The following is a 26,732-nucleotide window of genomic DNA, read 5'->3' as shown; positions in this document are numbered from 1 at the left end:
GTGGGCGCGAGCAACGGCGGAGCAAGCGAGACATATTCCGGGGGAGGAGGTGAGTAGGATTTGGGAGGGTCCGTATGGGAGCAGCTTTGGTCTGAGGCCTTTGGGTGAGAACTTAGGAACTTGGACACAGGCCCACGAGCTATAAAAGGAGCTCTCGAGGTTTTGGGGGAAAGAAACGAGAAGGGATGATTTTGGAAGCTGCAGCCGATGCAGCTGGGAGAGGTGGCTGGAGGCCGGGGAGGTGGGAAGCTCTTGCTCTCGTTCCGGGGCAAGCCTGAGCCGCTCTGAGCAGCTTGCACCTCCAGCGTCCTGAGCACGTCAACGTGTCCCAGGGGCTGGGCCCAGAAGCAGGGTGAGGAGGTCCCGCCGTGGTCAGTACACTCATCCCTTCCTGATGCGACCCGTGAGGGTGCGCGGGACCTGCAGGCGGCATGAAGGTGAGTGAAGGGAGGCCCGTTACCAAGCGGTGCACACAGCAAGTGCCTGCCGGGGAGGCAGAAAGGAGCAGGCGCACACAGCGAAGGATGGGGTTGGGCACGGGCATTCGTCACGAAGCCGTGTCTCCAATGACGATGGACTGTGGCGGACACTGAGCCCCGGGCCGAGGGGGGACGAGGACGCCTGGTGGTCTCCGTGCCTGGACCGAAGGAGCAGGGCCGCCTGGGTGGGGGTCAGAGGACACCCCCTTCTAGAGGGCTAAGCACCGTGTCTCAGTGGAAGGAGAAGGCTCCTCTGAGGTCTCGGGAGATCTCCAAGAGGTGAAAAGTTAGGGAGGTTAGTCCAAGTCATTCACCTTCATTCCTTCCTTCATCCAACAAATCCTTTTTTTTTTTTTTAAGATTTTATCTATTTATTCATGAGAGACACGGAGAGAGAGGCAGAGACCCAGGCAGAGGGAGAAGCAGGCTCCTTGCGGGGAGCCCGATGCGGAACTCGATCCCGGGACCCGGGGTCACGCCCTGGGCCGAAGGCGGATGCTCAACCGCTGAGCCAGCTGCGCGCCCCTCGACAAATCTTTATGACCTAGAGACACAGGCTTTGAGAGGAGAAACACGCTCTCTAGTTTCATGGATTTGGTAGCAGCTGCAGGGGAGTCACGTGCTTACTAAGCACTTTCATTTTTATTAAAAAATACATTCTTTCGAATGCCCTCCACGTGTCGGCCTTGTGCTAGGCCTTGCCGTGAGCAGAACAGAAGACGGCACCCCACGCACGGAGCTGGCCTGCTGCAAACGACGCAAGTTGCTACTTAACTGTAGTTGTGGGGAGCCCAAGGAAAGAGAAGGAAGGTCAGGAAATGCCTCCCGGAGGAAAGGCGATGTAGGCTGAGACCTGGGGTCAGGCCAAGAGGACGCAGAGGGGGGCGGGCGGCCCTGCCAGGATCCTGGGGCGGGAAGGAGCCTGCAGCTTTGGGGAGCTAAGGGAAGGCCAACGAGGTGCTGAATTTGCACGAGACGGTGGCTTGAGATGAGGCTAGGAAAGCCAGCAGGACCAGACGACCAAGGCCTTGTGGGCCACGCTGGGAGCTTTGGGGATTTTTCCTAAGGGCGACGGGAGGTCCCTGCTGGGATGCAGAGTTAGCAGTTGCAGGTGATGGAGCGCTGCTGGGATGGGGGAGGTGCGCCGCAGAAGCCGAGGCTTTCGAGGACAGCGGCAGGCCTGGACGGAGCATGTCCTTCCCAGCGTGTGGTGACAATGATGCCGGGAGACCCACGCGGGACATGCGCTGCCTGTCGGTGCATCGTCGAAGCCACCCTGAGAGCAGGGCCACCACGGAAGGCTGCTGCTCCCTTGATTTTAAAGGCGGGGGGAGGGAGGTAGGGAGGTGAGGGACCGGGCCGCGTCACACAGGGGAGCCCGGCTGCCACCCGTGGGGGGCACTGCGCCCACCTTCAAGGCGACAGGGAGGCTCGGGGGGTGGCAGGAGCCCCGGGTGCACGGCAAGTCCGAGGCCAGGCCCGGACCGGGCTCTCCGGGATTCCGCCGGGCCCTCCACCGGCCCACCCTCCCGAGAGCGCGGCTGCCCACGAACTGCACTTGCTGTCCCGGCCTCGGCGCAGCCGGCCGCCCGCGCCTCGTGGGACCCGGAGCGCAAGGCCCGCGGAGCCTCGGGGGCCACAGGAGGCCGGGGCGTCCGGCCGGGGACAGTGCACCGCGGCCACTTGAGGGCCCACGTGGCCGTCCCTGCCCACACGACCTCCGGGGCCTTGGCACCAAAGCTGTCCCCTGCTGCAAAGGAGCGGGAGGACCGGCCTGGGCCACCTGGTTCCCCTCCCCTCCCCGCGAGACCCCGTATTTTGGGAGGCGAGGCTGCTGGGAGGACTGGGGACCCTGGGGAGGCTGGAGCGCGGGCGCCACCCGGCCTCCCCCAGCCTCCCCCGGCCTCCCCCGGCCTCCCGGCCTCCCGGCCTCGGGCTGTGGGCCGCCCCGGGGAGCTGGCGCTCTCCGCTCCGGGGAGGATTGTTTGGTTTGGAGCCCGTTTTCACTTTACCACAAAAATGAGTGACTTTTTTTTTTCTTTCTCTGTCTCTCCCTCTCTAAACAAAGGAGGGCCATTTGGTTTCCATAACGCAGATCATCTGACTCCTTCCTGGAACGTCCCCCTGGGAAGCAGGGCACAGAGCCTCCCCCGCGGCCCAGGGCCACCACCCGCTCCGAGGACGACTCCCAACTGGCCGCTGGCAGCCAGGTCGCCGCTCGTTAGCCCTCGAGTGCTCCGGGGCCCGACGCCGGTGCTTGGCCTGCTGGCTACGGGGGAGAAGGCTGCGGAGGCGCACGAGTGTGCACCCGGCAGCTAGGGGGATTTTTCGATGATCTGTAAATATAGATTTCCTCACTTTTTACCCAAGATATTTCAGAATTGGGTTCATACACTGCACATGGCTTAATCGAAACAGCTGTCTACAAGAATCTGATAATCGAACAGAAGCTTGACCTACACCAGGATCTGGGGATCAGTGAGGGACATTGATTGCCAAACGCCCTAGGCCTGTGACCTAGGTACCCCTGAAGATGGGGACAGAGGGCACAGAGAACCACACCACATCTGTACCCTCACATACGCCTGCATCCACACCCACATCTCAATCCCTCTCTCCGTATTTACACTGATTTTGTCTAAGGCGGGGGTGTCTGTAGATCCTTTTGCCTAAGGATCTATACCCAGGGTCTCATTCGACACCATCATTATTTATTATTCACCATTTGGGACACTGGCTCAGGGAGGTTAGTTGGTAGAGTTAGTGTGGCATCCCCGGTAAACGTCAGAGCTGAAATTCAAAAAACTCAGGTTTTCTTGAAATGATTTGCCCGGGGTGGACCCGGCTAGCTCTTTCACGGATGTGATTCAAACTACCTTAAGTTAGATCAAACCAGTTAGCCATTCCCATGGTCATAATCCCACAGCTGATTTTTGCGACCCGTACAGCAGGAGCGGAGTCGTTCTGTGCGTGGCCACTTTGGAGGTGCAGATGCTCCACGGGCAGGGCTGGAGAACCATAAGCAGGTCTTCCGTGGGAGGGGACCAGGACCCGAAAGCTCCGGGGTAAGGTTCAGGCACCTTTCGAGAGCCAGCGATCTACTGTCATGAACCTGTGCACTCAAATACGTACATTTGCAGGTTTTGACCTCAGGTCAATGTAACTCTTTTCAGCCTATTGGAGAAATTCTCAGAATTCTTTCCCGCAGTTGGTGACTATCTAATGGATTTGGGATAAAAACCGGGATTAACATTCATTTGGTAATTCAAACACCAATCACAGTGAATCCTTTTGTAGGGCTGCTTAGATAATTCAGATATTTTTCGGGCCTTGGCAATCTTTCCTCGATATAAATATTTATTTCTGGCCAAAAGGACAAGCAAAACCTTTAGTCTTATCTGGGGGAGCTTGTTAAAAGCCTCCAAAAGCTGATGTAAGCTCCAAAGCAGAGTTTACATTCCTACTGTTACAAAATAGTGAGGGTTAGGGACTAAGTGAGCTCACCCCTGCTCTTTCTCCCCATCTCCGCTGGGCCTAGGGACCATTTTCAGGGCATCCCCGAGCCAAGCATAACTGTTCAGCACCAAATTATCAGCTGGTTTGGGGAATGTGTCCGAATGAAGGGAGGACAGGCCAGAGAGTTAGGCTGGATGTTTCTACCTTCTCGCTGACTTCAAAAGTAATCAGCTTTTTACGAAGTTAGGGCTTTAAAATAGTGTGCAAAGACCTGAAACAAGACGATATTCAGCAGGACTCCAAGTTAGTGAAAATCAAAGCGTTTGGGAAGAGCCTTCTGGAGCTCCAGCCAGAAAGGAGGTGCTCGACGGTCCTCCCGGGGCTCCTGCAGTATAATCCACAAACACGGGCAATCTCACTGCGTAGCTAACTGGAACCCATGGCTTAGAGTGGAAGGAAGTTAGTATTTATTGGCCATGTACTATGTGTCAGACCCCGGGGCGGGGAGGTTTTCATAAAAGGGTGAGAAAACAAGCCTACGGGTTTTCTTGCTTGGAAGACGTGGAATTTGACAGTGGGGAGAATGGCTTCTACTTGGAAAGCGTGAACAAAGGCTGAGGTCGGAGCAGTGAGAAGCAAGAGTCAAAAGTGAATGGGACGACATGGTAGAGAAGTGCAGGCGGGTGGGGGCGAGTCGGGAACAATCCTCAGGACACAGCACATCCACTGTGACGTCCTCTCATGCCCGGCTGGAGCCCCAGGGGTGCCTGGAATGCTGCAGAACCGAGCTGGCCCCCATCCTTCCTCTTAGGCATGACCCACATCCACCCACCTCTTCCCTGGCCTGGGAAGGTTGGAAGGTTTCCTTGGAAGCCCCCATTGGCTGGTTCACTAGGAGACCAAGCGATGAGCCTGGCCAACAGGTTCCAGGGAAGGTCCCTGGGCGTATGCATAACTATTTTACCTGTTCCCGTAGGTTACAGGTCTCCAGGATGTGTCTTTTGGTTTCCCTTCCTGTCCTCTGGGGCAGGGTGGACGAGCATGGAGACATAACGAGCACGTGAAGAGCCGAGCCTCCCGTTCCATCCCAGCTTTGTCACCCCCTGGCTACCAGCCCATCTGCAACCCAGCAAATCTTGCCTATGAGATGGGAGTCCTACTCATTTCATAAGTCGTTGTGAATTTTAATGAGATGATAGGATTCAATGCTCAGCCCTTAATGAGCACCGGACATGTCAGCTATCGTGACTAACGCGGGGTGCCACTGGGTTCATGGTCTCTCGGGCACCTGAAAGACACAAGACGCGAATGTGGGTGCAAACTATGTCTTGCGACCCCGCTACCAGGTTGTGTCAGGGCCCGATGGTACAGGCGTGAGAAGAAGAGAGTCATCTATTGAAATAGGATCTGCGGACATGCACCCGGCGCCAGGGTTCACCCCACGGGGTGATTTTGTCCCTCAGGGGATGGCGGGCAATATCTGAGACAGTTCTGTTTGTCAAACTGGGCCAGAAGGACCACTGCCATTTAGGAAGTAGAGACCAGAGATGCACAGGGCGTCCTTCTCCCCCTCAACAGAGAATTACCTGGCCCCAAATGTCGACAGTATCAAGGTGAGAAAGTCTCGTATAACGTCTATCATGGCTTTACATATATATATATATCTCGCCCATCGTAGAAGGTCCTTCAGCTGCTACCGAGTGGTCCACAGCCCCCGGGTTTTGGTAGAATGTCCGAGAAAGCTCAGAGGTGTTATAAAGTGATGGGGAGAGGGGGGAGGAAGAGCTTGAGGTTCGGTGCAAGACACCTGGGTGGAGTAAGGAAGAGCACCTCCACGTGGGATGTCCTGGGTGCAGATCTTCCCGGCGGTAGGAGGCGCAGCACCGGCCACTTTGCTTGGTGGAGCTTTATGGCTAAAGGGCCCCCTGGAAGTGGGATTTAGATCAGGGACGGGATCCAGCGGCCTTGCCAGTGAGTCTCGGGATTGTCTTGCTTGGGCTCATACGTCCCCTGGTCCCACACACGGCTGTGACCTCTGCGGTTCTAGGCTCACTGGCTTCTGGAACTGGTCCTCAGCACAGTTAGTTTGACTTCTCAGGATGTAAATGACTTGAAAGGAAAATCTTCACCACCTACTATTTTTCTTTACGAAAATCTACTGGAGTTTTGCTTGGGTAGAGACCAGCCCCCTTTACGTCCATCCCACCCCAGATTAATGGGGCTTTTGTCTGCCCCACAAAGCTCCAGTAAATGTCCACATACTGTATTCTTGTCGGGGCCTTAAGGACGGCAACGCGCACTGACACCGTCCCGGCAGGAGCCAGTTCAGAAATGACTGTCAAAACCCGAGCTCTTTGGGAAGCAGGGGCAAAGGGGAAAGCCCGCTGGATACCGTGAAAGTCCTCAACTTCCAGGACAAGGGTCCAGCCAGGGAGCTACCGGGGCGCTGTACCTGCAAACGGAGGGTCAACGGCATACGCTGCGCGCTGGAGCCTGCGCTCTCCCTTCCCCGGCCACGGCCTTCTTCCTGGATTATGGGTTCATGTCTTGCTTGCTCCTTACTAAGGTGCTCGGTGACCTCGGGCAAGCACCTAAATCTCTCTGAGCCCAGGTTTCCCATCTACGAGGTGCAGGGGAGTCGTGGGAATCAGCACCTCCCAACGAGGTACGTATCAGAGTTCCAGGGACGTTTGGGATGAGGGGACCCAAGGGCCGGCGGGCATCCTTGTTTTTGGAAGTATCAGAAGTTTCTGGATCACCCAAGGTCCAAATTGCTTCTACCTCTGGCCAAGGAGGGCACTTCTGGTTTTAGTTTCCTACTTAGCTAAAACGGAGGCAAGTAAGGCTCCTTCCCTGGGGGTGCTGTGAGGGTGGCATGAGATGGCACAGGGGACCCAGGGCGGGTGCGTAGCAGGCAGCGACCGCGACGACCGGACAGTCTGGTGGGCAGCCCGATGTGCCACCGCAGGAGGAGATGCCCCGTTATAGCTCTTCGTCCTGAGGTGCCCAGTGACCCCAACCACTGACGACCTCAACCCCCCAGGATGCACCCAAATTGCACCCAGTACCTCTGACCGACGGGTGCAGTACTCTAACCCGTGAGAAAGGAAACCAAAAGCCCTTGTTTGAGAGGTTCGCCTCGTCCCCGCGGCCCGCCCTGCCCACCTGCGCGTGGGTGCCGCGTGGGTGCACTCAGCGATCTCCTTAGGGTGCCCGCAGCAGCCCCGGCCCAGATGCGGCTGAGATCTGGAGCACAGTTTCTGGACAGTTGGACAGATTTTTGAAAACAAACACACTGGAACCCCTGCATTCGAGGGAGTGTGGTCTCTCGCCCCCCAGGAAGCTGAGCCCCTCTTTGGAGCTCTTGGAACTGCCTTCATGACTCATGTTGAGTTTGAGAAAATATCTTCAAAGGGGCAAGTTTTCTCCTTTGAGAGTGAACAGAAAGTAAAGCTGGGCCAAGCCTAGCTTGGAGGAGGAGGCCCGGAGGGCAAGCCGGGAAATAACATCTTGTATCAAAAAAGTTAAGTGTGCCCGTAAAACCAGGAAACTGACTTCTCACATGGCCTGGGAAGTTGAATTTTAGGGAGTTGGGTAAAAACCAGTTTCTTTGTTTATAGTCACACCTCCTACCTTGCCACGCAGCCCCAGGATAGTCCAGCATGTTTTTCATTACTGCATTGATAAAAAGCCCATTTTTAATTTACTGTTCATGAAAACGGATCATTTCTCAGCTCAAACCCCAGTGTTTTCCTTTTTAGCATTCTAATCTGTCTGCAAATGGATTTCCAATCGAAAGCGGATCTTTTCTTGGCACAATATGTTAAATACTGGAGTAGGAAAAAGCGTGGCCAGAATAAATAAAGTTCGTGTGAAGACTTCCAAGCTATCTTCTTGGCCAGGAGTGAGTTCAACCTGGTGATCGGAGAATCAACCAAATGCTAAACTTAAGACGTGTGCTAGGAGTAAATAATTAACAAGAATGTTAAAAATTAAATTTTAAGCAACTATTGTGGATTCTTTTTTTCTCGTTACATAAGAGACATAGGATTGTAGAAAACTTAGAAGAAAAAAATTAATAGTGGTCTCATTCAGAGGTAACTATTGTTAACATTTCGATGCGTTTTCAAGTCTCTGCATAAAAAGTATGTGTATAAAACAAACATTACGGAGGGGCCGTTTTTTAACCTTTGTGACTGTATTATTAACATTTTCCCACATCAGCAACTGTTCTTTCCCACACATTAATTACATAGGGGTCAAGTATGATTCATATAACAAATTATCTATTGTTCAACATTTATATCATTACCATTTAGATGTTTTGGCTTCCTCCTTCCTTCCTTCCTTCCTTCCTTCCTTCCTTCCTTCCTTCCTTCCTTCCTTCCTCCTTCCTTCCTTCTTTCTTTCTATGCATCCTTCCATCCATCCTTCCTTCTCCTCCTCCTCCTCCCCCTCTCTCTTCCTCTTCCTTTTTCCTTTTGCTATTGTAAGTGATGTCAGGATGAACATCTTGTAGCCAAGTCCTTGTAAATATTCCCAATCGTTCCCTTTTGATGAAGTCAAAGTGGAAATTCTGGGTCAAAAATGTATAAAAGCAGTTGCTTCTTTTTAAGAACTACCTTCTACAAGATTTAGTGGTATCCCACCAATGACGAATGAAAACACCTGTCCCCCTATATTTTTGCCAATACCAGGCATTGTATTGTTAATCTTTGCCAGGTTGATAGATTATTTCAATTTGCATGTCTTTGCTTACAACAAGCATTTTCCACTCTTGTTCTCGTAAATTTCCCTTTCTTAGCTTTCACCCATTGAGGTGCTCACTATTTTTTTTAACTGATTTTAAGAGCAGATTGTATATTAAGGTTATTGACTCCTTATTTGTTATAGGTCTTTTAAATAATTTTGCCCATTTTCTGTTCCCTTTAGATTTTGAGGGGGCGGTAACAGAAAAATTTAAAAAAATATACGTACTTAAACTATTAAATTTTTCCTTTATTCTATCTCCTCCAGTGCTATGCTTAAAAAGCCTCCCCCTACTAGAAAACTGTGTAAATGTTTATTTTTGTGTCCTTCTAGAACTTTTATAGTTTCATGTCCACATTTAAATTTTTCATCTGGAATTTGTTTCTATGTAAGGTGTGAGATAGAAATCTCACTGAATTGTTTTTCCAAGTAGCTAGCCAGTCATCTCAACACCACTTTGGGGGAATAATCCATTCTTTTCCTGTTGATTAGAAAGGTCACTTTATTTTATATTAAATTCACATAAGTGTTTGTCTCTGTTTGTGGACTTTGTTTTTCCTGTTCCAATCCTCAGTTTGCCTTCTGTGGCACCAGTTATACATCATTTCAATTACCAATTACTGCAGCTCTTTTATACATCTTAAAAATCAGCTAGGGCAAGTTTCCACATTTTTCTTGGCCATTCTTGAATGTTCATTCTTCCATATAAAGTTTAGAATTATTCTGTTGATTTAAAAAAGTCCCATTGGAATTTTCATTGTAATAGTTTTAAAAGTAAATATTAATTTGAAGACAATTGATGTCTTTATAGTACTGAGTTGCTGCTCCATTTAATGATAGTAATAGTCATAATTATTTATTAATACCAGCAGCCAACAATGATCCACTGCTTTCTGAGTGCCAGGCCCACTTCTAAGCTCCACTTCCCACATTTAAACCTCAAAGCGATTCATGAAAGAGGTGCTTTTATTGCTATCTTCATTTTACAGAGAGAGAAAGTAAGGCATAGAGATGTTAAATAACTTGCCACGGTCACACAGGCTTAGGCCAGGATTCTTCTCCTGGGTGGTTTAGTTCCAGTGCGTATGTACGCGTGACCCTGTGCTGCTTCTCGGTTTACTTCTACTTTCATATCCCTCACCGAGTTTTCTCACTTTCTTCCTATGTATCTTCACCAGTTTGGTTATATTAGTTCTTACTTAATTTTTTATGTTGCTGTTCTATTTCTCGTGGGATGCATTCTAATCGATCATTAATGAACTCTGGCAAAACAATTGATTATTATAAGGGAGTTATTTTTATTTTAAAATTACCCAGTTTAATAACCTTTTTAGGTGAGTAATCGATTCTCTTTAATTTTCCAGAAGGATACAACCATGATTTCAAAGCCATGATGTTTGACCCCCTTTTCTGTACTTAGATCTCTCATTAGTTTTCTTGTGTTATTGTGATAACTGTGGTGTTGCCCAGTACAGTAGTCACGGCAGCTACTGACATGGAAGTTAAGTCTAAAATTCGGTTCCTCAGTTGCACTAGCCACATTTCAAGTCCTCAGGAGCCACATGTGCCTTGTGATTACCATTTAGCTACCATTTTATAACATTTCCATCATCACAGGAAGTTCTACTGGACGGCTGCTAGAATGTTCAGATCAATACTAAATAAGAATGGTGAAACAGGTTGTCCTGTTTTTTCCTTCCTGACTATAAAGTGGATATCTCTATCCGGTGATTTACTATTCAATGCTGTTGGGTTTTGAATTCACAAATACAGATATATTTTTATTGTGTTGAAAAAGTTTTATCCTGTTCCTGGTTTTCGAAAACTATATATTTTTAAAATTTGGAATGGATGATGAATTTTATACTTTCTTGGAATAAAAAAGTTTTGCTATGCAAGAGACAGATTCTCTCTCATTCTTCAAAATTGGCTTAACAATGCTGGTTATTTTTAGATACATTGCTGGATTTTGTTTGTCAGTATTTTATTAGATGTTTGTCATCGATGAGCTTGATCTCAAATATTCTCTACTTCTACCGTCTTTGACCAGTTTTTCAAAAAAATGAAGATTATATAATTATTATAAAATGAATTAAGATGCTTCTTCTCTATATGTTTTGTGTTTTAGATATGCATCACCTGTCCCTTAATGTCTTGCAAAACTTGGGTGAAAAGAATCTGGCTTTGGTGCTTTGGCTGGATTCTTTTTGTCTCTCTTTTCCAGTTCATGCATGTCATTTTCACCTGTGTCTAAGCACACTGCTAAATTCATCCATTATATTGCAATTCAGTGAATAAACTTTCTCGACTCTAGAATTTACACTAGGTTCTTCTGTAGATCTGCTTTTGTTGAATGGTCTTCCCCTTGGTCTCACTGATCTCTTTACACACTTTACATGTGTTTATTTACCTGCTCTTTTAAATTGTTCTTTTCTTGTTCTCCTGCTTTTTTCATTCATCTTCACGTGGCTGGGCATTTGGTGCTGTGAGCACTTTTTCAAAGGGGGTTGTTGGCTGTAGCAGTGCTATACATTGGGTTAGATGTACATTGCCACTGCCAGGGCCACAGGGATCAGAATAGTCATGGACACATTTTAGGGTTTGTTTCCTGCCTTGGTGCTTCTGTATCATGTAGGTGGAATAATACCTTATTCTTATCTCCCTGCTTGTTTGAGTCACTGAGCAGCCAATGCTTTTTCCAATCTTAGTTAATCTGTGGTATAGCCCTTTGGAGCTGAATTTCTGCAGGGGGCTCTGCTCTAGCCTGCTGCCCTGCACAGGCTGATGTCCTACATCTCCATCAGTATAGGCAGATCCTCAGGACTAGCCTCCACAGCTTTGCTTACTGCAAAGACTTTGCATTCCCTTTTGTGTTTCCTATATCTGAGAGTTTCCTTCTTTTGAGTAGGGTTACACATTATAAATTTTTTTAAAGATTTTATTTATTTAGAGTGGGAACGGGGGGAGAGGCAGAGGGAGAGGGAGAGAGAGCACATACCGGCTGGGAACGATTTTGCTCAGCTCAAGGCTGTGACCTTCTTCAGAACCTGCAGAACATCACCCAAGGAGCAAAGATTCCCTTCATTGTTTGTGGGGACTTCAATGCAAAGCCAACAGAGGAGGTCTACAAACACTTTGCTTCCTCCAGCCTCAATCTGAACAGTGCGTACAAGCTGGTGAGTGCTGATGGGCAGTCAGAACCTCCGTATACTACCTGGAAGATCCAGACCTCAGGGGAATGCCGGCATACACTGGATTATATCTGGTATTCTAAACATGCTCTAAGTGTAAAGTCAGCTCTTGATTTGCTCACAGAAGAACAGATTGGACCCAACCGGCTACCATCTTTTAATTATCCTTCAGACCACCTGTCTCTACTGTGTGACTTCAGCTTTAACGAGGAACTGATGGACTTTTATTTAAAAAGAGAGAGAGAGAGAGAGAGAGAGAACAGCCTAATGTGGAGCTCAGTCCCATGACCCTGAGACTATGACCTGAGCTGAAATCAAGAGTCAGACACTCAACTGATGGAACCACCCAGGCATCCCTGCAATTTTTAAAATCATATTTTACCTAGAATTTCTGGATCTATTATGTTGAATGCAAATCCATAAACTGTTTTAGATTTCTAAGTTTCTACGTTGATCTGTTGATCTTATTTTTGAGCAATGGCAAGAAAAGTGTGAGAGAGGTAGGTGTTAAGCTATGCTTTTTATTTTCTGGTTATGTTTATCATCAAAGAATATATTTAAATAAGTTCTACCTTTTGGCATTAATATGCTGGCATTTTTATTTGTGTCTTAATACAATAAATGTTTAAGGACATTCACAGCCATTTAAAAACATATTTATATATCTGTTCTATATAATTTTTTTTATTATTCATTCAAAGACTTGGAAAGTCACATTAGCATCTCCCACTATAAATATAATCTTTCAATTTGTTCCTTTATGTGTTGCAGTTTTGGCTTCATGCAATCTGCTATTGTATTATTTGTTGGAAGACTCTGGGGCCTTCAACAGCCCTAGTTTTGTTACTGGGAAATCAATTAATCTTTTTCTGATCAATAATGGCATTATATTCTCTTCCTGTTACAAAATATAATGCAGCATTTAAGAAAAAAATATTGAAAGAGGAAATACATACTATAAAAGTGAAAATAATATTTTAAAACTTGGGATCTAGAGATGGGAAAGGAGAATGGGAAAAGTAAAGGAATCTAAATTTATTTTATTTCACAGAGGTGACTCAATAGGGACCGTTGCATTCATAAGGTAGAGAGAAAAATGTAGATCTGACTATGTTGCATTTTCAAGTTTATTTATCTGTTCTGTCCTCCACAGTTTCTTGTTCGTATCATTTACCGAATGGAAGTGAGTAGGAGAATTAATAAATGAAGGACGAATGGTTTATTCAAATTACAATTTTTCCCCCTTGGGATATTTTTAATAACCGTATGTTTGAGAGTAGGAGTGTTGCTTGCAGGATGTCATATAGCTGAGTCACTGCCTCCCTCTGCTCCAAATTGTCAGCACAATCAGGCTCCAGCCAGATTCCCTACCCCTGTGGGCCCTATTCGTCCTTGAACGTGAATGAGGTGGAGAGCCTGTGCAGGTGTTTACAAGTATGTATTAGGAGAGGAAGGGAGGAGGGAGAAGGAGGATGTGCTGGGTTTCCCAAGGAACAAAATTTCAAGGAGAAGCTGGAAAACAAGCCTTCGGGATGTCCCTCTACAAGTCCAGGGTACATCTGCAGTTCATGTTATGCTAGCACAGCATCTCTGTGTAACCTTTGGGGCAATGCCAACACTGCGCCCCATTTCCATTCATCCTTAGAGAGGGGTTGGGTCCGGAGCCTCGCGCGTCTGGGAAGCCGACTTTAGAAGGCTTGACATCTTTGAGGTTAACCCTCAGGAGTTTCTCATCTTAGATTTGAGATTTGGGCTAAGAAGAGAGGGCAGGTGTACTCGAGCGACAGCACAATCGAAAGGGAAGAGAAGGCAAGAAGTCGGTAGAGGGCAAAAGTCCAACTTTCACGCTACGACCGTTTAGGGATTTTTTTTTTTCAAAATGTTTTCAAATAGCATGCACTTTTGGGATATGTGAGAGCACTTCCAAGTATCAAGAAAACGAACCGAATGTTTCAAATGTTTGGAATTAGTCCAAGGCCAGGGATTCTGGATGTTTGTAAGGAACGTTTGTGAGGATGTTGGCCTATCTCTGTTTCAATAGGCAAGTGGTCTTAAGAAGGCATATCCCCAACTCTTCCTTTTTAAAAGCAAGACAGCACCTATGCCACGAGGCTACCAGGGGGCCGACGCGAGGGTCCCCACCGAGCGAGCAGACGTGCGGCTCCAGCCGGGCCCGTGATCTTTGACCCCCCAGGGTCACTGTGGCACGCACGTGTGAAGCATCTAAGAGGACCCAGCATTACACAGAATGTGTGATGTGTAAGAATACACCGTTTGTCACTGCAGATACCGAATCGATAATTGTCTGTGTGATGGATGCCAGATGTGACTCAGAACCGCGCCCGTGCACCTGCGCCCCCAAAACCAGATGCCCCGCCTCGCCCGGGCGCCACACGAACCACACGCGCCCTTAACTGAAGCACCTGCCTGCTGCGACGCCTTGCAGAGAGCCAGGGTAGGGAAATCACTTCTCGCATGAAGCGCACCTCGCCTTCCCCCCACGTTCCTGTATCTCACGTCAGGTACTCACCATGATGAGTTTCTTGGCCACTCCAGGCTCGAATCATCCAGATTGGAAAAGCTTCCAGAGTCTACACATGCAAGCCTAACAGTCTGGCTTTTGGTTTATTCAGAATTAATGAATTCAGACCATCTATTCCGCACGGTTACACGCGACGGGACCCAGGCCTCTGCAGGGACGCGCTGGCCTCTCCAGGGAGGCCGCGGTGGGGGCCCGAGGCCCGGCGGGGAGGCCTTGGGGGGCAGGACCCTGCTGGGGCGCCCGGGGGTGGCCGGGGGTGGCCGAGCCGCCCGACACGGCCGAGGAGCCACAGCTGCGCGGGACTTACTGAGTGTGACGGACTCGTTGATCTTGAAGCTGCAGAGGACCCTGTCCACGTTGCGGGCGTGTCGGAAGCCGTTTCCTCTCACCACTACTTGGAACGATTCTGAAAGGAGTAAGGACAAGTCGTGTCATCATCTGACTGCCGTCCGTTAACCCCAAGTTGCCCCCGCCCTGGTGGGGGGCACTGGTTGGCCGCCTCGCCAGGCTGAAGGCCTCGGGGCCCGGACTCGGGTGGGCAGCCAACAGCCGGGGCGCCCTTAGCCACCCACTCCCACCGGCTCGCTGCGGGCCGGAGGCGGCGTGCGGTGTCTTACTTGGGGTTCCCACCCTTGCCCTGGCCCGTGTTTCCCCTGCCCGGAATGCCTCGGCCCCGCTTCTCTATCCACCCAAATCTTGCCCATCTCTCAAGTCCCGGCAGCTTTGAAGGCTGTGACCCTGAAGCCGGGCCCGCAGCGGGGGGCGCCCTCCCCTCGGCCCCCATCGGCTCAGGACCCCTTAGGTCGGTTTACGAGCTGGACTCCCCTGCAAGGATTTCTTTAGAGCCCGAGGGGCCCAACAGGTTTTGAAAATCGCCACCTCATGCCATCCACAGTCTGTCCTAAACGCTGTGGCAAGTGATTGTGCACTGATGGTGGTGTCTTTTCTTCCACGACTAGAACAATGTTCCTTTAGGTTGGGAATTATTTGATCCTGCTCCAGGTCCCCCTGTCTCCTCTGGGCACACAGCACTAGCACCCAGGATGGCGTGGGAATAGTTGGACTGAGCAACAAGTCAAGATCTTGCTTATCCGGGGGCCACTGTCCTGCACCGTCTGCCGGAACTGACGATGGCTCCTCCGGGTGGCACCGGCGTCTCTCAAGATAGGAGAGAGACTAACTGCAGGTGTCTGGCCCTGCATACCAAGTTCACGTTAGCAGAATGCGTGTCGAACTCACAGTTAAGAGAACCCTTACGAAGTCCATATAACCATCCTTCACAATAGTCTTACAAAAGGAAAATAAATCAGCTAAATTATTAGCTTAGAAATACTCTTAAGTTTGATAGTAACTAATAGCCCATGCTCTACTTTCTTCTTCTTCTTCTTCTTCTTTTCTTCTTTCTTCTTCTTCTTCTTCTTCTTCTTCTTCTTCTTCTTCTTCTTCCTCTTCCTCTTCTTCTTCTTTTTGGTCATTTTTTGGTGTATAAAGATTGGGGCTTTGGATTATGCTGTGCGGTATATAAGAAAGAAACCAGACTAAAAGTCAGAGGGAAAAGGCAGTATTTGTAAAAGTGGATCTTGAGCTGTAAATCGCCATACAAATGGACATTTTTTTGTTGGAAGAAGAATGGGATTAGAGAATTGGCATGTGGGACTCTTCCAAAGTTTAATAAGTGCATGAGTGCTAGTCACCTTCGTTCCCAGGAAACTAATTTAGAGATCGCGTATGCCGAGATACTAATATCGGATGCTAAAGGCCCCCCTCATCGTGCGCCAGCCCCGTGCTAAGCCTCGTATGTGTTCAACGTCATTTGTGCCTCAGCACAGCCCAGGGAGGTACAAATGAGAAAACTGATCTGAGTGAGGTTAGGTGACTGGTCCCAGATCACGTTATCAGAGGGGAGCTGGAATCAAAGTGCGCCGGGCATCAAATGCCAGGCCCTTCGGACTCAGCCATTAGGCTGAAATGGAGCCTCACCATCTTGTGACAAATGGCCAATTTAGAGACCGATGTCGCGATTTTTAAAAGCACGAATTACACATAAATAATGATTATTTATTTTAGTGGTAGACAGGTTTTCTGTCTCGTGGAAAAGGGAGTCTGGCCGGGACGGGGAAGCAAGAAGTTGAAACCCACGCGAGAGAAGCCAGAGGCTCCGCAGGTGCCACAAACATACGAGTTAGAACAGAACGCTTTTGGGAGTAGGAAGGACCTTGACAACAAGGAGATTGAGGTTTCGACATCCTAAGTGACCTGCTCAAGGTCATGCAATTCGGAAGCAGCAAAACTGGGAGTATCCAAGTGTCCACTGCCTTAGTTTTGAGCTAGGATAATTAAGGTCACGGGCAAATGGTTTTTCGGGACCACAAGTCCTGTGGATATCAAGGCTTAACATATGCATGTTGACACATATACACAATTGCTAAGTTTAGAAGGACGGACAATTTGTTGAGAATCCTGCCGGGCATGGGGCTGACGCCACAGCTGCTTCAACAAGCCTTCTACTACGGGTCAAGCACTGTGGGAGAGTCTTATCGTATCTTATTTACTCTTTAAGCCTGTGGAAAGCCTATAGAAACCTACTTCTGTTCTTTATTTTGGACGTGAGACATCCAGTAATCTGCCGCTGGACACTTTTGCTGATGCAAAATGTTTTTCTGCCTCACTGCCGGGCTTCTCCTCTTGTTTCCTCAAACATTAGTGGAAGGAGACAAGACTCTGGAAATGCAGGCCACGTGCCAAGCTCTCGCCTCTAACACCATGTTCTAGCATTACCCGTTCAGCTGCTGAGTCCTCTATACAAAAAAAAAAAAAAAAAAAAAAGTCTGCCCACATGTCTTCTTGGCCTGACCCCAGGGTATTTAGAAAGAAAACCAGCCGGAACCCATGACGTGGCAATGGTGGAAACCGAGCGATGTAGCCCCTTCGGCCTGGGGAGACTGTGGGGGAACCGGAGCTCCGGGAAGCGCGGTAGAGCCTGGGCGCTCCCACCCTGCTGGGTGCAGCTGCTGTGTTCCTGCGCACATTTGGTTTCCAGAAGAGCCCAAGCGTCTGACCCTGCAGCCTGCCTGGAATGTCAGCCCTTCGCACATACAAGTTATATAACCAAACTCTGTCTCACGAGTCTGCCAGCAAGTGAGAACCAGGACACCCCAGCACCAGGACAGATGATTTAAGTTCATTTATCCAGAAAGCCCCGAACCTACCCCTCACAATACGTACAGCTAAGTGTTTTTATGCAATTTGCCTGTTGGGTGATGGCTCCTGCAAGAAGTGTTTAGGGGTTGTAGGGCTTTTGGGGGCAGGAATTTCGACTCGAAAATGATCTCTAATCCAATCTTTTAAGATATATATTCTTTGAGGTGTGTGTTTATCATGATTCTTTCCTCACTTTATTCTCAATAGTAATTTAAACTTCCCAGTGGCCGAGGGCATCATTTCTATTTCTGAAAGGTTTTTGAGTGTGCCTAACCCGGGGCTGAGTCGGTCCCAGTACTGAAATAAATAAGAGACATATCTTGGTACAGAAAAGGAATAAAGAAGAAGGAGAAGGTGGTCATTGTTTCATGTAGGGTCAGGTCTAATCCTGCTTATTTTCTGAGGCTTAAAAAAGTCAATGCCTGAGAAGAAGCTTCACATCATAACTCATTAGGGAAACACAGATCAAAACCACAATGAGATATCACTCCGTGCTAACGAGAATGGCTGTAATAAGAGAGATGGGCAAAAACAAGTGCTGGTGAATAAAGTAGGAGCCTCAGACGTTGCTGCTGGGAATGCAAAATGGTGCAGCTGCTTTGTAAAACAGTTTGGCAGCTCCTCAAAAAAGTAAACCTACAGTTACCGCAGGACCTACAAATTTCACTCGTAGGTGTCTACTCAAGAGAACAGACCATGTATGTCCACACAAAAACTTGTATGTGTATGTCCATAATAGCACTATTCATTATAGCAAGAGTAGAAACAGCCCAAGTGTCTATCAGCTGAAGACCACGGCATTCATACAATGGAATATTATTCACCCAAGAAAGGAATCAAGTTCTGACCCACCCTAAGACATGGATGAACCTTGAAAACATGGTGCCAGACATGATAGGCTGCATGATGTACGATTCCGTTGCATTTCATTTCCATATGAAAAGTTTAGCAAATCCATAGAGAAAGAGAATCAACTGGCAGATGCCAGGGCTGCAGGGAAGGGGACATGGGGACTGACTGCTTAATGGGCGTGGGTTTCTTCAGGGAGCGATGAAAATATTCTGGAATTAGATAGTGGTTATGGTTGTACGACTTTGTGTATATAATACAAACCACTGAATTGCACTTTCTGAAAGGGTGAATTTTATGGTACAGGAGTTAAAGCTCAATTTAAAAAAAGAAAAAAATGAAGTCTGTGAATAACTGGATAAACTTATTCTATCCTGTCCCCTCCCTTTGTTTCTTTGATTTCGTTTCTTTTCCTTTTTTATTTTTTGAAATATGGAGGGGTGCCCTGGGGGGCTCAGTGGTTGAGCGCCTGCCTTCAGCTCAGGCCGTGACCCTGGGCCCCCCCGGGATCGAGTCCTGCGTCGGGCTCCCTGTGTGCAGCCTGCTTCTCCCTCTGCCTGTGTCTCTGCCTCTCTCTCTGTGTCTCTCACAAATAAGTAAATAAAATCTTTAAAAAAAGAAAAAGAAATGTGGAACAGAGTTTTGAGATGATGTGAATAAAGATCACCTATTATCTGCAGGTGAGAGTATCTCATGATCTGAAAAGGAGACATGTGTGTATTCTCCACGTGCTCTGGTCACCTAAGATTTCTGTGCAAAATTATTGCTACTGCTGTTTCCCCTTATGAGATAGTTTGAATTCACTTTCCTCTTAGATGCTTAATGGACATCAAAACATAAGAGACTGATGTGGGTTCAGTGCCCTCTGATACCGACATTATTCTAGAACACTTAAATTTTATAGCTATTTGATTATAACAGCATTAGTGAGATATAACTGACATACAATAATGTGCATATAAAGTTATATAGTTTGACAAATTTGGACATACGTGTGCAATCATGGGACAATACCATCAGGATAGTGAACACATCATCGTACTCAAAAGTTTCCAAGTGCCCTTTGTAATCTCTGGCTCCTGACCACACAACCGCTGATCCCATGCAACCACTCATCTGCCTCTGTTGTACGATTAGTCTGCATTTTTTAAAGAGTTTTATGTAAATGGCATCATACAGTAAATAACTTTTTTGTTTGGTCTGGCTTCTCTTACCCAGCATAATTATTTAAAAACTCACCCAGACTTATCGAGATTTAGGCAGAGTCTATGCCTTTTTATTGCCGAGTATCATTCATTATATGGATAAACCACGATTTATTTATCCATCACCAAATGTTGATGAACATTTGAGTTATTCGCAGTTTTTGGCTCTTAAAAATGAAGCAGCTACAAACTTTCGTGTGCCAGTCTCTCTCTGGATATAGAGCTCCTTTTCTCTTGGATAAATACCTGGGAGTAGAACTGCCAGGTCAGACGACAGGTGTAGTGTGTTTCAATTTTAAGGAAACGCTCAGGACTATTTTCCAAAGTGACCGTGTTATTTTACATTTCCACTAACAGTGCCTGACAGTCCCGCCTCCAAACGGAAACATCTTTAAATGAAAAAGAAGGGCCAAGCAGAGAATTAAACAAGCCACTCCAAAGAGGTGCCTAGGGGCCAGGCTGGAGCTCTCTGAACACAATGAAATGCGAAAGAAATGAAACCACTGTTTGATGTCGCTCAAAAGTGTCTGGGCTGAGCACCCAATTCCAAATGGTAAACAGGAGGCCTAGCAAGGCCTTCTTTCTGCACGAACCCGCCCAGTTTGACTACCAACAGTGGGAAACCACACAGTAGGAACGGGACAGTTGCTTCTGAAACGACAACGTGAGGAGCTAAATATAATCTCCTTCCGTGTCTGGAGTACAACAACTTCATATGTACAGCAGTTGGCAGGCTGCACACTTGATTCCAATTAGTTCCTTCCTGGAGGACGTGCTTACATAGAACGCTGGGAGTTTGGGGCCAACTGAGTGGGACCAGAGGGAAATTATACTTAGGCCAAGGGTGCGATTCCTGGAGAGGAGCTGAACTAGGCAAGGCCAACCTAACAAGGGGCAGCTCTCCTCACTGCAGAGGCTAATCTGCACAAATATTTAATTGTGAACTTTTAAAAAGAGACCTGGAACTATTTAAAAGCAGGTAATGTCAAAGGTGCTCTAAAGGCTCTCCCACAGCAGGGGACTTCCTACATGGAGAGCAGGAACTGTAAATATAGGCAACACAGACGTGAGCACCACACTAAACAGTAACCATATGCTGGGGTATTGGGGTGACAAAGGGGAATGGTGGGCGTATGGTGAACGGGTAAGAGTCCATGCTTCTTTTAAAAAGAGAAGTTATTAGCCTCCAATTAATCATCACCTTGCAATAAATACGGGCCCAGTGTTACTAGATTTGATTTTTCAAGACAAGGTGGGAGTCTGAATTTTTTTAAATGTCAGCAATTATTTTTAATAAATAAAAGTGCAATTCAGTGGCTTGTATTATATACACAAAGTCGTACAACCGTAACCACTATCTAATTCCAGAATATCATTATATTATAAACTGGTGTTTTGTTTTGTTTTATGTGTGTAGATCAGAAAGGACCTGTGTGCAGACTGGAAAGGGCTTGTAGGCTGCCCATTTATAACCTCTGGCAGTGCAGGAGTTCTGGGAAGGCTCTTGCTCCAAATAGTTGAACTCATGACATTGAATGAAATTCTTTTTGATTAGAGCAGATTAGATACCCTTCTCATTCCCTTTCCCCATAAAGACTTCCTGTTAACATGCAAAATCATGCCAGGTATACTGGATTCTTGGCCATTAAAAAAAAAAATTCAGCCATTAATGCCTGAGCTGCAATTGAATTAAGACTTTAGAAAAATTCAAGTTATAAAGGACATCGAAAGGGTGATGGCATACGGTTACAAATGGCCAATGCTCACATAATTCTACGGGTGGAGAGTTCAGAGCAGCCACTCCTCTGCTGGAAAGTTTTAGTTGTAAATGTTCCACGTGTTAAGCCAAAATTTGCCTCCCTGATTTCCTCCCCAGCTTCTCCATGGTGGTCTCCTCAAGCTACACATAATAAAGCATAAGAATTCCTTTCCGCATGAGAATTCTTAAATATCCGAAGATGCTCTCGCAAGTGTCTCCGTTCTGTGTGTGAATCTCCATGGTTACTCCAGTCCTCGCTCATTCCACCAGCATCTCGTTACTGCTCCTGCTGCTCTTGGAGCCGATCTCCACCCTAGTGCCTCACGTGGGGCTTGTACTTATGTGAACATAAGACCGTCTCCTAGAGCAGGCTGTGAGCTTCACGGGTGGTTGGGAGCAAGCGCTCTGGATTTGTGTACTCCTAACTTTTCATATTGCTTGGGACATAGTAGACACTAAGAGGTGATGGAGAGCAAGAAGGGAGGAAGCTCGGAAGAAGAGAAAATGGGAAAGCAAGAAAAAAAAGGAAGGAAAAGAAAGAGGAAGGGAAGGAGGGAAGAGGAGGGGAAAGAAAGGAAGAAAGTAAAAAAGAAAGAAAGAACTGATCAGTGAATACATTTTTGGTACTGTTTCCTGATCCATCACCTCTTCTATGGGCAAACCTTTGTCAGTACCATTTTTAAAATGTGGGACTTGGAGCCATGGTCTGAACGTGGCACAGTAGGACGTGAATTGGCTCTCTTAATCCGGACATGGGGTGGCTGTCGATGCGCCCAGAGATCTCATTGTCTGGCTTCCCACCACCCCCCAGGGGTATTCTTATTGGCCATCAAGATAGTTGTCTTTCTCCTTGTTTTTTCTTTTCCCCTAAAAGAACAGCTACTCAGTCGGGTCTCCCCAAAGTGCCATACGAAGCCAAGCTCCCCACTTTGTATTTGTCTCCTTAAATTTCGCCCTGTTATTTGCAGCCTGACCTATAAAGATCTGTGCTGGACCTCAGTCTTGCTGTCCACCCAGTGCATTCATTACCTCGCTGCCTCTCTCAGAGCTCAGTTTGCTGTCAGAGCTGTGGCTGCTGCTGAGCTGCCGGGGAGAGCCAGCTGAGATCATGGTCTTGGGGGAACGCAATTGTCAGCAGAGAGTGTCTTGAGCAGGACAGGCCTGGGTGGAGCTCGGCAGACACAGCCAGGGCTGCTCGGGGGACCCAGGAAAGGATGCGATTCACAGACAGGGGAGGGGGCTGAGTAAAAAGATTTCTGATGAAAGTGAACTCTGCCTTTTTCACAGATTTTTCTAGGGTTCAGTGCCACCATGCTACTTCAGAAATATGGACCATCAGTTACTTCCTGTTTCTTTCTGCCTCTGACACATATTGAGTTAATCATCTTGCAGGTGCTCTGAACTTCATCAGTGTTCTCCCCAGTTTGGGTTCAGCAGACAAACACACGGGCACATTTTTCTCATCTGGGTATGTTGTCAACATCACGATTCTCGCGTTGACCTTGCATCCTCATTAAAATGATGTCGATGATAATGATGTTGCCTCGTTCTGTACAACAGCTTATGCTTTTTTTCAAAGCATTTTCATGTAAATTCCTGGGTCTTCACAGTAGCCCGATGAAAATCAGAGAGCAAGTGTGCTCAGGTCTACCTGACAGGTATTCACTGCTATGGACAAAGAAATGGGCGCCAGTGCTTCGGGAAAGCCACTTACTCCAGAGAATGGTCAGCGATTGACCTTCGGGGAATCCATGGAAGGACTTTTGGGGGTCAGGGTATCTTTTGGCAGTTTCATTGCCCTTAGTAAAGCTATTCTCTAGCATGTTTTAATCCTTATGATTTTCATTCAAGAGAGGTGGGAGCTTGCCTTTTTCAAAAGCTAGGGCTAGCTTCCATTACTGTGTCTTGTATTCATTTTTTCTTCATAAAAAGTAAAGGAAATAGAATTGGATAGTTTACTCTGATACAGGAAATTACTGCTGGTCTATAACATATGCAGTATTGCAGATAGGCCAGAGATTTTTAAAATATCTAAAGAAGGCTTCCTTGGATTGGACTGACCAGAGATTTGTCTATTTTACTGGTTCTACAGAAGAAACAGCTCTTGCAGTGATTTATCGGTTGAATTGCTTTCATCTGTTTCAATTTATTAATGCATGTAAATCTTTTCTCCTTGTATTTCCAGAGTTCAAAAAATCTTTTACTTAATTCTTAATTACTGATTTTTCTTTTCCATTTTTTGAGAAACATTAAACTCCATGAATTTGCTAGGATCAGATCTTGTGGACCATGGTATCTCTGTGCCATATTCATCAAGTTTATACATGTGGTGTTTTCATTGTCTCAAATCTCAGTGGTATGTATATAAAGGAGGTGCTGGTTTACTACTCTTTGATTCCAGAGTTATTTTGGAAGATATTTTTCTGTGGTTGAACTGGTAGAGATTTTGTTTTTATTTTGGCCTTGTTCTATCTTTGGCTATTAGTTTCTGGTTTTGTTTCATTTTAATTAGACAGGTCAAAGGTACGATATTAATTTCTTATGCTTAAGTGAAAGGAGTTAATGAGGGTCAAATAAGCAAAAATCATTGCATTGTTTGTTGAAGAAATAATGAATCAAGACACTCAGCCAACATTTATTGGTTGACCATCTATTAAGGGCCAGGTACTCTATTAGCAGATCGGATTCTTGCTCTGTCTGCAAGAACCCTACAAAAGGGGAATTGATTATGTTATGAATTAACAGGAATTGTATTAATGGTCTTTAGACTTTCTGATTCACTGCAAGGTTGCAACACATCCAGTTTGCACATGGCTAAACTGCAAGTCTGGATTTTCTTCATGAATGGGGTAATTGCATAATGAAGGAACTTCCCTATTTTCTGATGATTTTAAAATAAAGGACCTGTAAAAATTGGAGACATGGATTCACCTTGATCTAAGGAATGCTAATTAAGGCTCCTCACTTGCACAGACCTCTTCTAAGGCCCTGACACCGGGTACATGTGGTCATATGCTTTTGTCAAACTTGAGAAGGTAAGATTGTTCAGTTCTTTTTCTTAACAGGTTCTCCTGGATCAGCTCCACTGCTTTTCAGGGCAGGATGTTAGTGGTGATGTGTGGGAGGGAACCCAGTATGTCTGCAATACTCTCGTAATTAGTTCTCATGAAAGAAGAGAATTTGGACAGATTTTTTTCAAACAACTGACATGTTGCTTCTTTCTTTTATTTTTTTCCCTAGCAGCAAATTTATTTAGCAACTTTTACTCCTCCTTTCACCCTTCCCTTTCCTATCCTGTCTCCCCTCCTCACCACCAATGAAATAAATGTGATTTGAACTCAAAATAACCATCATTTGCATGAGATCATTTAGCACTTAATTTACCTCCTGCACATATGGTGGATGGTTCAGCTGCTAAAATTTCGATGCAGGACTTCTTCAAAATCTAGAAAGAGAGGAAATCAATAAGTCAAAGCAAAGTTTATTTTATTAGGAGCAGGGTTTTGTTTTTAGTTACTAACACAGGAAGGTCCAAGGACATTAGGTTATAGTGGGTGGATGGGTGGTAACATCTTTACTAATATTATTAGCATCAAACATTTAATGAGCCAACATTGTGTTAGATGCCTCTGGGCATTCCCAAAGCCATAAGAGTTATTCCTTCATTTGTTCTTTCAGCAGATATTTATTGAGTCTATGATATGCCAGTCTTGGTTATGGAAAGGTTTAACATCTGGGTAAGGAAATGGGACTTACACTTGAAAAGATAAATAATGATGGTTCGTCATTGTGGTAGTTGCCAGAGTGAAGGGGGAGATAGTAGGAGCTGTGGCGTTCGTGGGGAAAATCACCAAGGGCTGGCACATTGGAAAGGGCTTCATGGAAGCAATGGGCACTGAGGGTAGGACTCCGTCAAGTGGAAAGGAGTGAGTTTGGGGAAGGTTGGGATTCAGGTGAGGAATGGCATGAGGAAAGGTGAGAAAGCAGAAAAACATAAACTTCTTTAGCTGGAACAAAAGGAGCTTGAAAAGTACAAGTAAGAGTGATAATAGGCAAAGCTGGAGAGGTAAGGTGGAGAATCACTTTCTGATTATTCCGAGTTCCCTCTTTTTGTTAGAAAAGTTTGGAAAGACATTTCAGGGGAGGACACTGAAGACTGCTTGTTGTGCCTCACTCTTTGGACCCTGAGAGTCTTACTTAAATGGAAATGGACTCTTCCCTCCAAAAGAGCATCTTGTAGGGTTGAGAGGAGAGAATCAGGGGACCAACCCATGACTGCACAGGGTGTTAATCAAGGCTGCTTTGTGCCAAAGCAGGATATCTGACCGGTAGGGCGTAAGCTTCTCTCCACCATTTATGAATTCCGTGTCTTGTTGAGTATTGATTCTCAAATTTCATCCAAGCATTTGAAACAAGGACACTGAGTTAATTTACCAAGTAAATGAAATCTCTTTATTTGAGTCATACTTAATTTGGAAATGGAGATGGTTCAGAGGGCTGAAGGAAACCATTCTCTATTTATGAAAGGGGCATTTGTCGAAGGAATTAATAGTGAAATTATAACATTTAAAGTCTGGAAAAGAAAAAAGCATCTTTTAGCATTTAAACACCCATTTATTTGCATTGATGTATTGATTTATGTTTCTTTGTCCCAGCTAAAGCGATGCGGACACCGCAAGATACAATCACATGAAAGATACAATAAATTGCAAGAGAAGAGGACACGGGTTAAAGGAAAAATAAGGGGAAGATGAGGTAGAAAAAAAAATACAGTGAATAGCTTATTTCCTTGCTAGGAGTGGTTCATGGATTTAGTTCTAAATTTCTAGTAGCAAATGAGAAGGTCAAGCAATATATATGATATTCTCAATCGGTGGAATAAAAACAAATCAGTTTCTAAGAAGAGATAATATTTACCCATTCCAGAGAGAAATCTGGGCGTCCTCATAGAGAAGCATTGTGAGAGGAAATGAAGAACATGCTTCAGAAAATCTTTCTCTGATGTACAGATGACAACACACCAGAATGTAGTCATAGAAACAGGCTCTCTCACAACCATGTGTTTTAGGGAAGTCTATAGACCCAAAAGTCATAAGGAGCAGTATTTCTCCTTCTTGACAGTTCTAAATTCAGGTTTCCAGCTACTTTTCCTGATATTCCTTCTCACTCTTGTACAGTTTTTAAAGGCAATTTTGTACTTGGATTCCTCTATTTGTTTTCAGCTTTTACGTGATTCCATGGGAGGAAGCAATTTGCTCTTTTTTGTCAGTGTTTGCCTTACTTAATTGGTCTCTGCTTCAC

The 26,732-nt window shown here is 46.3% G+C and overlaps 1 protein-coding gene across 1 annotated transcript in view; it reads right to left on the bottom strand.

Moving 5' to 3' along the window:
- Positions 1-26,732, bottom strand: part of ANTXR1 (ANTXR cell adhesion molecule 1) — a 197,509-nt gene that overhangs the window by 98,972 nt on the left and 71,805 nt on the right. Inside the window, exons 9-10 of the mRNA XM_041755120.1 lie at positions 24,816-24,876; positions 14,725-14,823 (exon numbers count right to left, since the gene is read on the bottom strand). Coding sequence (XP_041611054.1) covers positions 14,725-14,823; positions 24,816-24,876 — 160 coding nt within the window. The remainder of the gene's footprint in view (positions 1-14,724; positions 14,824-24,815; positions 24,877-26,732) is intronic.

The sequence above is a fragment of the Vulpes lagopus genome, chromosome 5 (genome assembly GCF_018345385.1).
Source record: "Vulpes lagopus strain Blue_001 chromosome 5, ASM1834538v1, whole genome shotgun sequence".
NCBI lineage: Eukaryota > Metazoa > Chordata > Mammalia > Carnivora > Canidae > Vulpes > Vulpes lagopus.
The sequence above is the reverse complement of the archived record's forward strand: the minus strand, read 5'-3'. Positions and strand labels throughout refer to the sequence as shown.